Source organism: Pygocentrus nattereri, chromosome 16 (assembly GCF_015220715.1).
Source record: "Pygocentrus nattereri isolate fPygNat1 chromosome 16, fPygNat1.pri, whole genome shotgun sequence".
Classification (NCBI taxonomy): Eukaryota; Metazoa; Chordata; class Actinopteri; order Characiformes; family Serrasalmidae; genus Pygocentrus; species Pygocentrus nattereri.
Genome location: NC_051226.1, coordinates 40,764,381 through 40,777,262, shown reverse-complemented (window position 1 = coordinate 40,777,262; position 12,882 = coordinate 40,764,381). Strand labels below are relative to the sequence as shown.

The 12,882-nt window shown below is 39.0% G+C and overlaps 1 protein-coding gene across 1 annotated transcript in view; it reads right to left on the bottom strand.

The window, feature by feature from the left end:
* Positions 1 to 291: 291 nt before the first annotated feature.
* The window catches only part of LOC108414337, a 679,571-nt gene continuing 666,980 nt past the window's right edge, over positions 292 to 12,882 (bottom strand). Inside the window, 7 exon segments of the mRNA XM_037546145.1 lie at positions 292 to 2,197; positions 3,232 to 3,396; positions 5,317 to 5,487; positions 5,859 to 6,029; positions 6,952 to 7,122; positions 7,900 to 8,073; positions 9,259 to 9,435. Of these exon segments, the coding sequence (XP_037402042.1) occupies positions 1,885 to 2,197; positions 3,232 to 3,396; positions 5,317 to 5,487; positions 5,859 to 6,029; positions 6,952 to 7,122; positions 7,900 to 8,073; positions 9,259 to 9,435 (1,342 nt within the window). The 3' untranslated portion in view covers positions 292 to 1,884.

The following is a 12,882-nucleotide window of genomic DNA, read 5'->3' as shown; positions in this document are numbered from 1 at the left end:
GCCAACGCAAATGTGTTGCAACAGATGAACTCTCTTGTGCCTAAAACATATTTTTTCCTAATTACTAATTAGGTATCCAGTAAGTGTTTATGAACAAACTGATTATCTAATTAATCATGCCCCAACAGGTAGTCTGTAACTACAACTTATGACATCATTAAAACACCACTGGTTTTGGCAGGAGTTTCTTTTTCATTTTTCATCTTACTGAAATCCAAAAACAGACCCAAAATGTTTGGTTACTCATCCATTCTCAATCTGAGTCCTTGATATTTCACTTGTCAGTGTGTGTTAATTTTAGTCATGTCATCATTTTATTTTGCAACACACAGTATGGGGCCAAATTTTGCATTACACTTTTTTTTATATTGTGAAAGATATTACAACAAAGTATTATCTGTGCTTAACATTTTGTCATTTTACAGCAATGTTTGGACTAAAATGAAAAAGAAATATTTCTACATCAAATTTTTGTCTTTTACATTTCAGTACAGCCAGGGAAGAAGCAGTAACCGAAAGTCATGGGTGTTTGGGATGCTGGGTGTTGAAGCTCATGAGCGGAGACCAGTGTTGCGCGTTGTGAAGCGTAGATCCGAAAGACACCTAATGCCCATCCTGAAGAACTACGTGAGGCGTGGGAGCACAGTAATATCAGACGGGTGGAGATCATATCGCTGTCTTTCTAATGAGGGTTATCTTCATCTCATAGTCAATCATGAAGAATCTTTTGTTGAGCCTACGACAGGGGCACATACTCAAAACATTGAGCGGATGTGGGGCATTTGCAAATCCACTGTATGGAGGCTACGAGGCAACAGATCTGAAATATCACTGAAGGAACATTTGGATTTAATAGAATGGACCTACTGGAGGGGAAATAAGCAGAGGGAAGGTCCTCTTGGCATGCTTTTACATGACATAAGAAAAAAATATCCTGTGTAAGATTCTAGTTCTTTAGTGGTGCATTTTGTGGAGTAGCATCAAAATAACATGGAATGTTATGTACATTGTCAAATGAATGAATTCTGATATTGATTTGTTATTGCAGTAATTTGTCATTCCAACTGTAATAGGTTGTCTTTAGTAAAATTAAGTTCAGTTAACAGTGTTTGCTTTGGCATTTTTTACTCTATTTTACACTGTAGCACCTGAAACATCTATTATACACAACATGCAAGCTCTGAAGCCTGAAACTAGTTTTGAACATTTTAACAACTAAAAGTAAATAAATTGAACAAATTGACTTATTGAAACTCTATTTAGCACTTTTTAGCCTTTAATTAGTGCTGATCATAACTTCACTTTAGAATATGGAACAAATCCTGAAGCATTAGTGACTTATTAAACTCTTATTAGCTCTAAAGAAGAAATAAACTCCAGTGATGCATTGATGCTATCCAGAACCTGTAGAAATCACATTCTGCCAATTGTACACTAATAAGATGATAATATAGGTGATAATTCATGCTCAGTAATTCAGCATAATAAGGCACGAAGAAATTGCTTATTGTGAGTTATAATGACTAATAAGGCAATTATTTATGATTTTCATGTAACAGATCTCTAATTATGTGCTAATACAGATCATAATGAATAAAGATTAATACATAGTGAATAAACTATTTAGAAGTGCCTAATTCAGGCTTTATTGAACAAATAATAAGACCTTAATAAGCCACCAATGTGTGTTCCTTAAAATAAAGTGTTACCGGTTATCCTGTGAAACTAAACTGAATTTGAATCAACTCAGAATCTCATCCTTCCTAACTTTTCACCACTGCACTAAAGGGTGATAGACGAGTTTCCGATCTTTGTGATAGACCTTTTAATGGCCATATGTCTGGTATAATGGTCACAGTGATGGTCATCTGATGAGACATTGACTCAATCTGTTTTACTCGGACTGTCCAAGTTCTCCTTTGTGGTCTTGTCATGCTTCTTGTCTGAGCTGTTTTCCATTTTCTTCTCATCCATTTTATTTGGACCGTCTGATCTTTTCTCCGTTTTCTGGTCATCTCGATCAATTTTATTCTGATCTTCTGAACTCTCCTCTGTTATTTGTTTATCCCGATCCACTTCAGTATGAACCTCTGCAGTCATATGATGTGCTTCCTCATCTTCTGATGATTCTTCTGTTTCCACTTCGTTCCAGTTAAATGAAGGGAGCCAAGATAACCAACCCTTTGGAGCATCCAATCTGTAGTGAATAGTTAGAATAAAATATTACTTATTGTAATATAGTGTTTATCATTATTTATGTATTCGCATGTTTATCTGTTACAAAAGAAACATCAGTGTTGTATCTGTGGTCAGTGCAGCACATCAGTATGAGGTTTTCACACTAAGGGGAAACTGAATTGCCTTATATAAACCACATGTACATGAGAAAAGTAGTATGATGATAGGATAATTATATTGTGCTATAGAATTTAATTGGAAATCAGTGTGAAAAAACAGTATAAACTAAAGAAAAGGCTCCAACATGTGTATGTTAATAAATCTGCATTTACGTTTATTACATTTAGTACATCTGACTGTTTATCTCCCTCTGTCCTGTTTGTGTTGTTCACCTTTCTCTCTGTGCTGTCTGACGTTTCTATTAGACTATGATTTAAAAATGAGTGTACTCCATTAGTTGATCTTATTTTAAACATACAGCACACTTCTACAATCAAAGCCACATTAATATGGAGGCTCCAGTATTAATGTTGGTCCTATCATTGTGAGGTCTGATGAGGCCAAAGCCATCAATGGTCAGTCATCTAAGAGAGTAAAGTTGTGTGGCTAAATAGTTAACACAACAGAACTGGCCGTTAGCGTTCTCCTGCAGTGACACTGTTATAGTGGCAGTTGGGAAAGATGTGTTGGAGCGTTACAGGAAGTTCCCTCCCAGCTCGGCATGGTGTGATGGGGACACTTGGCTAAGGGGTGGAACTGACCACGACCAAAACAGTAGAGAACTTTGTAATTACGGTATCTTCGCCTATATTACGGTCACAGAACATCTGTCAATATACAGTAGCTAACTGTATATATCAAATTCACATGTGAAAATAAGTTAAAACCTCCATCTGCAGAGCATATACTGAGTGTGTGTGTGTGTGTGTGTGTGTGTGTGTATGTGTGTGTGTGTGTGTGTGTGTGTCTGTCCATACGTGGAGCAGCAAAACTGTATCACACTGGATGCAGCTGGCAGTTTTATATTTAAGTGTACTTGGTTCTTTCTCTTACTGTAGACTGCATTGTGATTTCATCATTATCTCAGAAAGCTGCTTCATCACTGACTCTCCTAGTTTATTCCCACGTAGATCCAGAAGTTTCAGTTGTAAGTGATGTGAACTCACAGCTGAAGCGAGAGCAGCATAGTCTTTATCCCCTATACTGCAATTCTTAATCCTGCAGACAGTAAAACAGGTTCCTTAATTCTTCAGTCCAGAACACGTACAAAACCAAGTTTAGACACACATTTTCAATAATAATAATAATAAAAAGAAGAAGAAAAACAATAAAAATTAATAACATTTAGACAAATAATAAAGCCAGAATTATAAACAGTAAATCTGAAAATAACAATAACTAGAACTTTAATAACTATAACTAGCACATCTCCACACGAATGGCCTGTAAGTGATTTGGGGAACTGACATAACCCTGCCTCAGTTAAACAAAGCTCTCAGGCTGATCAATCTGTGATCAATTCTGATCAATCATTAGGATTGATTGTGGAACCCTAAGCTGACGATAGTCAGTATGATCATTAAAAGCACTGAGCTGTATAAGACCTGTATAAGAAGCTGTAGCAGTTAGGTGGACATGTCCATCTTCACCTTTCCTTTTATCATTAATATGGAGGCTGATCTTTTCACCCTCAGCTAAATATCATTTATTCGGCATTTGTATCTCATATTTTCATTACTGCATAAATCCACTTCCATCACGTTTTTCAATACTCAACTCTGATATTCCACAGAACGTTACAGGAATCTCAATCCCATTAATCTCATCTACCCCACGTTTCAGAAAATGGAGGTAGGTGGGCTCTGGAATTGGTGGTCTGCAGTCCAGACGGCAGACTTTAATCTCAGCCTGAGCATTTTACCTTCCTCCATTCTCCACAACAGACAGACAGGGGTGGCACAAGACTCTTAACCTTTTAACCACACTCCACTTTTCAGATCTACACTTTCTATCTTTCTGTCTCTCCCTGTCTTCATGTCCACATCTCTCCTTACATCACCTCCTCTACATCATCTCCTCATGCACTTTATAGATGAGAGCAGGCAGAAAGGATGACAGTGGTGAACTGAGGCACACAGCTGGTCAATATGTGTACATCTGCGGGAAGAATTCTTGAACATGCAGCCTATAGTCAGTCTATAGTCAGTCTAAAGTCAGTCTATAGTCATTGGTCTGCTTTTCTCGTTTGGAATCAGCTCCACAATTTCAAATAGTCTGGTTTTAAACTGGCTCCCTTTACAGAAACTGTCATTAGTCTTTATTCTTCATGAGCTTTTACAGCCTTTGACACGGTCAACCACGAGATCCACCCTCACTAATCTTGGAATCACTGGCTCTGCATAGAGGCGGATTAAGTAACGTATTGAAATGAACTTTCAAGGGTGTCTGAGTCCCTAATTGTCTTTAAACACCAACCAAAGACCATCTCCTTCTGGATCCCTTAAATAAACATGTATCCAGCACTTATTGAAATGTCTTGTATTTGTGTTTCTAGGTATCAGCACATTTTTTCTTTCTTAGCTCCAGGGTAGTTTGGACTGGTGCTAGCCAGGATACCTTCAGTGTGGACAGCAAAGCACTTTGCTATATGTCGTAAATCTAAATCTGTAATTTTAAAAACATAATTCACAAAAAACAAGCTAATAGACTGCGATTCAGTTCTGTACTGGAAATATGAAGCTAATGCAGTTAACAAATATTAGAAATTTAGGTGACCCAAAATCTTCTATTTCTATAATATTAGCTTCAGTACAAAAGTAAGTAAACACATTTCAGACCCTAAACACGTCTTTGCTAATGGACTATTTCTTCATTCATTATTTGGGGTAAGAGGGTGTAACTGGGTAAAGTTGATCCTTTCAGTGAAGTATTCATTTAAGATGAGGCTGAAAGTACAGTTCATGTTGCATTAGCAAAGCTGTTCAATGACTATAATCATGAAATTCTGGTCTGTTTTGTTATTATGTAATGGAAATAATCAGAACGTCACAGAAAAACAAATCATAATAAATATCAATAATCTGCAGTCCGTATAAATCTGTTTTATTAGTTTTATGCCACAATAATGACGTTACTTACAGTAGCTTCTGTAATTTACAGTCCTGATTCTTCAGTAGATCACAGAGCTTCTTCATTCCTGAATCTCCCAGTTTATTATCAGTCAGATCCAGATTTCTGATATATGATGGATTTTCACAAAGAGCTGAAACCAGAGCTGCACAGGATTTGTCTGTCATAGTGTTGGCTAGTCTGTAGCGCGAGAGGGAGAAGAGAGAGAAAGGTACATTAAGTAAATATTTAAAAAGTGTGTAATATATAAATTATTGTTAAACGCTGCAACATTACATCAGTTTTTAGAAAATAATCAATGATCAAATAGTAAACTGTTATAAATGCTATAGGCTGATATTTATCCTTACACATTGAGAAGGAATTTACATTTGTTTTGATTTACATATGTATTGAATAATTCACATATTTTTCAGATAAGTATTAATGATTAATTTTATAAAAATATGTATTCAATATCTACTATGTATTCTTTCAAATGTATTTTGCTAGTACTTAACCTGTGCAAAATTCTATATATTATGAATGTTCTGGTCTACTAATCAACTTACTTCAGTTTCTCCAGTTTACAGTGAGGATTCTTCAGTAGGTTGCAGAGCTCTTTCAGTCCTGACTCGTCTAGTTTATTCTTGTTCAGGTTCAGATCTCTGATATATGATGGATTTCCACAAAGAGCTGAAACCAGAGCTGCACAGGATTTATCTGGTAAAATCTCAACTAGTCTGTAGAGTGAAAGGGAGAAGGAAGAGTAAATTAAACACAACTAACAAAGGAAAAAATACCATGTGTATTAAATAAATCACTGAATATATGTACAAGCTTTGTTCAAAAATATCAACAATTAAATAATAATATGCACTAAATACTATGGAATTCTGGTTGATCTTAGATTGTGGATGATCCACAGGACAAGAACTACGCTTCCCAGAATCCTCTGGGAAGTCTGGACGCTGAGCTATTTCCATCGCTGCTGTTCCCGGAGTCGGTCTCCGTTACCCAGACTCCTCAGCAGAGTCATGGGATTTCTGACGCCTCATCAACAGCCCATCAGTGCTCTCGCTCTCCTGAAAATTGATGTTACTCACCTGTTCATGATTTTCTCCTGATTAGTTAGTTTAGTATTTGAGCCCAGGCTGTAGAGTAGCTCTTTGTGAAGTATTGCATTCCTCCGTGAACATACTGAGTGGTTTCTGTTTCGATTCTCTGACTTGCTGCTTGTTTTCGTTTACCCTGCTTTCTGGATTTGCCCCTCTTCTACCTTTGCTGGGCCTGATTACTACATGGTTTTGACTCCTCGCCTCACTGACTCCACTTGCTCACTGACTCCACATCACACTTAGCCCCCAGAGGAAGGTATTAAAGACTAAGAAATACAATGATAAATCCTATGACAGTTTTAACATATTCACTGTCTGAATTATTTATTAATCTTTGGATATTTGATCATTGATTTAATAAAAATATGTGTAATGTATACATGCTTTACCTAATATCCTATTATTATTAAATTTGTGGTGCATTATGTAGAATATGTTCTAGTCTGCTAAAGAAATGTCTATAAAACCTTTAGCTGATTCTTAGATTTAGACCAAATTCTCTAAAAGACATGTAATTAATCCCCTTATTGTAGGCGGTATTACTCACTTCAGTTTCTCCAGTTTACAGTGAGGATTCTTCAGTAGGTTGCAGAGATTCTCCACTCCTGACTCGTCTAGTTTATTCTTGTTCAGGTTCAGATCTCTGATATATGATGGATTTCCACAAAGAGCTGAAACCAGAGCTGCACAGGATTTATCTGGTAAACTCTCAACTAGTCTGTAGAGTGAAAGGGAGAAGGAAGAGTAAATTAAACACAACTAACAAAAGAAAAAAATACCATGTGTATTAAATAAATCACTGAATATATGTACAAGCTTTGTTCAAAAATATCAACAATTAAATAATAATATGCACTAAATACTATGGAATTCTGGTTGATCTTAGATTGTGGATGATCCACAGGACAAGAACTACGCTTCCCAGAATCCTCTGGGAAGTCTGGACGCTGAGCTATTTCCGTCTGCTGTTCCCGGAGTCGGTCTCCGTTACCCAGACTCCTCAGCAGAGTCATGGGATTTCTGACGCCTCATCAACAGCCCATCAGTGCTCTCGCTCTCCTGAAAATTGATGTTACTCACCTGTTCATGATTTTCTCCTGATTAGTTAGTTTAGTATTTGAGCCCAGGCTGTAGAGTAGCTCTTTGTGAAGTATTGCATTCCTCCGTGAACATACTGAGTGGTTTCTGTTTCGATTCTCTGACTTGCTGCTTGTTTTCGTTTACCCTGCTTTCTGGATTTGCCCCTCTTCTAACTTTGCTGGGCCTGATTACTACATGGTTTTGACTCCTCGCCTCACTGACTCCACAAAATATGTGTAATGTATACATGCTTTACCTAATATCCTATTATTATTAAATTTGTGGTGCATTATGTAGAATATGTTCTAGTCTGCTAAAGAAATGTCTATAAAACCTTTAAGCTAATTCTTAGATTTAGACCAAATTCTCTAAAAGACATGTAATTAATCCCCTTATTGTAGGCGGTATTACTCACTTCAGATTCTCCAGTTTACAGTGAGGATTCTTCAGTAGGTTGCAGAGATTCTCCACTCCTGACTTTCCAAGTTTGTTCTTGTACAGATCCAGCTCTCTCAGGTATGAAGGGTTTGAGGTTAAAGCTGAAGCCAGAGCAGCACAGCCTTCCTCTTCTATACTGCCCTTTTTAATCCTGCAGAGACAGAGATGGATTCCTTATTTCTAAACTGCTGAATACACATGAACAAATATAATCACTGACATCGTGTGATTTCCTTGGGCAATATTCAGAGCTGGCATCTTAACTAGGAAATTTTAGTTCAATGGTTGCATCAGTTCATATGTCGGCTAATGGTAGCTGTATTCAGAATTATGTTAGGTTGATGCTTACATTGATTTTCTGGGCATTAAATTCTGATTACTGAAATTATCTGTGTTCATTTCACTCCAGTGTTGACAGATTTTTATTGTATGTTGCTTTCAAGGCAAATATTTTTCAGTGGTGTCAAGGACTTTAAAACAAACACTTACCTTTTATATATCTTATTATTCATATGTAATTTGTAAATAAAGTATTTCTATTTAATGAATGAAAAATCTGAAAATATGGAATGAAAGTCTGAAAACATGGAGTGAAGCTTGAAAATATGGAATGAAATCTGCTGTCATCAAGGCAATAGCGCCATCTTGTTTTTGTGCTGGTTGTATGAGATTCTGTGTGGACGCAGGCAGCGCTCTACCCATCTGTGGCTTCAGAATCTCCCCATAGGTGTTCAACTGGGTTCTGTGATTTCTATTATACTCATCAAACCACTCAGTGACCCCTTGTGCCCTGTGGATGAGGGCAGTGTGATTCTTCTGTTCATCAGGATAGAAATGTTTCATCATAGAATAACAGAGATCAGTTAGAAAAACTTTATTCATTTGCAGTAATCCTTGACTCTTCAGCAGAATTCACACTGAACTATTCCAAGTTTTATCAATTTGGCTGCCCACCATTCATTTGTTGGTGCTGAAGCAGCAATGAAAAGAGAAGATTTTGAAAGAATGTATTTTTGTTATTGCTTTCATGAACCACTTCAACAACAAGGAAACAATCCACGACCACCAATAATATGACAACCATGGGGCCTACAAGGTCCCCTGCAAAGAAGCAACTGGCAAAAAACTTTAATTTCTTGCTTTACTCTTAATATAATTTCAAATAGTCATAAATTCGCTTTAAATATTTTTTTTTCCAGACATGAGTAATAAATTACTGAGAATGCCAATGTACTGTCCTGGTTAACTGCTGTCAGTCCCAGAATACCTTTAACAGCTTTATAGACCTACTGCTCTTAAAGACATGTAATTAACCCTTTAATGAAGTATTACTCACTTCAGTTTCTCCAGTTTACAGTCAGGATTCTTCAGTAGAATGCAGAGCTTCTCCACTCCTGACTTGTTTAGTTTATTCTCATTCAGATCCAGCTCTCTCAGGTGTGAGGGGTTTACGATCAGAGCAGAAACCAGATCAGCACAGTGATCACCTTTAACACTGCCTGATTTAGACAGCCTGCAGAGAGAGAGAGAGAGAGAGAGAGACAGAGAGAGAGAGGGAGGGAGAGAGAAAGAGACAGAGAGAGAGACAGAGAGACAGAGAGAGACAGAGAGACAGAGAGAGAGCGAGAGAGAGAGAGAGCGAGAGACAGAGAGAGAGAGAGAGAGAGAGAGACAGAGAGAGAGACAGAGAGAGAGAGACAGAGAGAGACAGACAGACAGAGAGACAGAGACACACAGAGAGAGAGAGAGAGAGAGAGAGAGAGAGAGAGAGAGAGAGAGAGAGAGAGCATAATATTTGGTGATTCACACAGAGTTAGGCTGTTCTCTCAGACAAGAGCTATTTTAACACAAAATAAGTGAATATTCATGTGTGTAGTACAGAGAGAGCAGCAAGTCAGCCACTCTGCAGCCATTTTTAGTCCACAAGTTCTGGTCATTAACTTACAATGGATACTCTTTATCAGATATACACTGCTCAAAAAAATAAAGGGAGCACTTAAACAACACAATATAACTCCAAGTAAATCAAACTTCTGTGAAATTAAACTGTCCACTTAGGAAGCAACACTGACAATCAATTTCACAGCTGTTGTGCAAATGGAACAGACAACAGGTGGAAATTATTGGCGATTAGCAAGACACACTCAATAAAGGAGTGGTTCTGCAGGTGGGACCACAGAGCACTTCTCAGTACCTTTCTGCTTTCTGGCTGATGTTTTGGTCACTTTTGAATGTTGGTGGTGCTTTCACACTCGTGGTAGCAGGAGACGGACTCTACAACCCACACAAGTGGCTCAGGTAGTGCAGCTCATCCAGGATGGCACATCAATGCGAGCTGTGGCAAGAAGGATTGCTGTGTCTGTCAGCGTAGTGTCCAGAGGCTGGAGGCGCTACCAGGAGACAGGCCAGTACACCAGGAGACGTGGAGGAGGCCGTAGGAGGGCAACAACCCAGCAGCAGGACCGCTACCTCCGCCTTTGTGCAAGGAGGAACAGGAGGAGCACTGCCAGAGCCCTGCAAAATGACCTCCAGCAGGCCACAAATGTGCATGTGTCTGCACAAATGGTTAGAAACCGACTCCATGAGGATGGTATGAGGGCCCGACGCCCACAGATGCGGGTTGTGCTCACAGCCCAACACCGTGCAGGACGCTTGGCATTTGCCAGACAACACCAGAATTGGCAAATTCACCCCTGGCGCCCTGTGATCTTCACAGATGAAAGCAGGTTCACACTGAGCACATGTGACAGACGTGACAGAGTCTGGAGACGCCGTGGAGAGCGATCTGCTGCCTGCAACATCCTTCAGCATGACCGGTTTGGCAGTGGGTCAGTAATGGTGTGGGGTGGCATTTCTTTGGAGGGCCGCACAGCCCTCCATGTGCTCGCCAGAGGTAGCGTGACTGCCATTAGGTACCGAGATGAGATCCTCAGACCCCTTGTGAGACCATATGCTGGTGCGGTTGGCCCTGGGTTCCTCCTAATGTAGGACAATGCTAGACCTCATGTGGCTGGAGTGTGTCAGCAGTTCCTGCAAGATGAAGGCATTGAAGCTATGGACCGGCCCGCCCGTTCCCCAGACCTGAATCCGATTGAGCACATCTGGGACATCGTGTCTCGCTCCATCCACCAACGCCACGTTGCACCACAGACTGTCCAAGAGTTGGCGGATGCTGTAGTCCAGGTCTGGGAGGAGATCCCTCAGAAGACCATCCGCCACCTCATCAGGAGCTGCCCAGGCGTTGTAGGGAGATCATACAGGCACGTGGAGGCCACACACAACACTGAGCCTCATTTTGACTTGTTTTAAGGACATCACATCAAAGTTGGATCAGCCTGTCATGTGTTTTTCCACTTTAATTTTGTGTGTGACTCCAAATCCAGGCCTCCATTGGGTAATAAATTTGATTTCCATTGATGATTTTTGTGATTTTGTTGTCAGCACATTCAACTTTGTACAGAACAAAGTATTCAGTGAGAATATTTCATTCATTCAGATCTAGGATGTGTTATTTGAGTGTTCCCTTTATTTTTTGAGCAGTGTATTTTATCTATGTGTCATAAAGTTACATCGGGTATATAAGTGACTGGGGACATTAAAAGACTCTTCTTTACTGGTCAGGGCCTTCGTAGAGGAAAAACAAAGTAGCAGGCACTTAGTGCAGACCTATGTGCCATCTAGGCAGTAAAGAGCAATCGAAACAGAAAAAGCATTGGTGAACATTTTATATGCTGATTATTCGTCACATAAGAGGATACTATCTGGATTTTCCTGACAGCAACTACATACAGTCCGCACTAGGCTGGTTAACCGCCTACTCCTGTGGTTGACACTGAAAATTAACCCTGCAACACAAGACTGTGGGAATGCTGATATCTAATCAATAATTCAATAATTCTTAATCAAACAAAAATTATTACTATATTATTATTATCTTACGAGTAAAATAACTTTGACCATGAATTTACAAAATTAGACCTTTCCTGTAATCTTACCAATCTCTGATAAAACAAAATTGAGAAAAAAGAGAATTATTCTATAGAATAATTCACCACTTTCTGCACTTTTCATTCTATCCTAGAACCAATAATATGCAGGTAGCACAGCAGCTGAACACACCCTCACTCATCCACTGCTGGTGCTACAATGCATCTTTCAGTGTGGGCTGAGCAATGCTGGTGGAACCACAGTGGCAGGCAGGCATTTGCCCCACCACTCCCAGCACGGAGAGACAGTAAAAATGAGTGGCAGAGCCAATCAGAAGCTCCATTGCAGCTGGGAGGTGCTTTCAGACCTGCTGTGGATGGTGCGGACTTCTCCAACTCCTACTGTAGTTCAGTTTTGGCATATCTCCAATCAAAATCAGATCCGCACCAAGCAATTGAACCGCACTGATTTTGATGGAATTAAACACTAGAGCACATTTTTCCATTTATTCACTGTACTGTCTACAGAATCTGCTGCTTCAACATTTCACTCTTTATAAACGCTAATATCTTTCCTGCACTGTGAGCTGCTGTAAATAATGAGAGGCAAGTAATAAAATAATAATAATATGCATTAGATTTTGGTACATGGACAGTAAGTGTCTCTATTTTCTGTTTTTCTGTGAGTGCTTGGATCCCTGCAAAACTTGATCAATGAACAAACACCCCCATGTGTAATTTAGTCCACTTTAGTCCTTGAAGTCCACCATCCAAACCAAATGAAAGGGATACAACATGATAAAAATGTGGTGCATCTTTAGAGAACTAACTGAGTATGAAAACAGCCTGATGTTCTTCAGAGATGTTAGCTAACAAATACTGCTATCTGAGGCTGCAGCTATTGAAGCTGTAAAGGTGTTGATACTTGCATAAAATAATTACACAAGTAAAAGTAAAAGTATCTTCCCCAAAACAACTTCAGTAGAAATACAAAAGAAGCAGGTTGAAATTCTGCTTAAGTTCTGAGAACAACG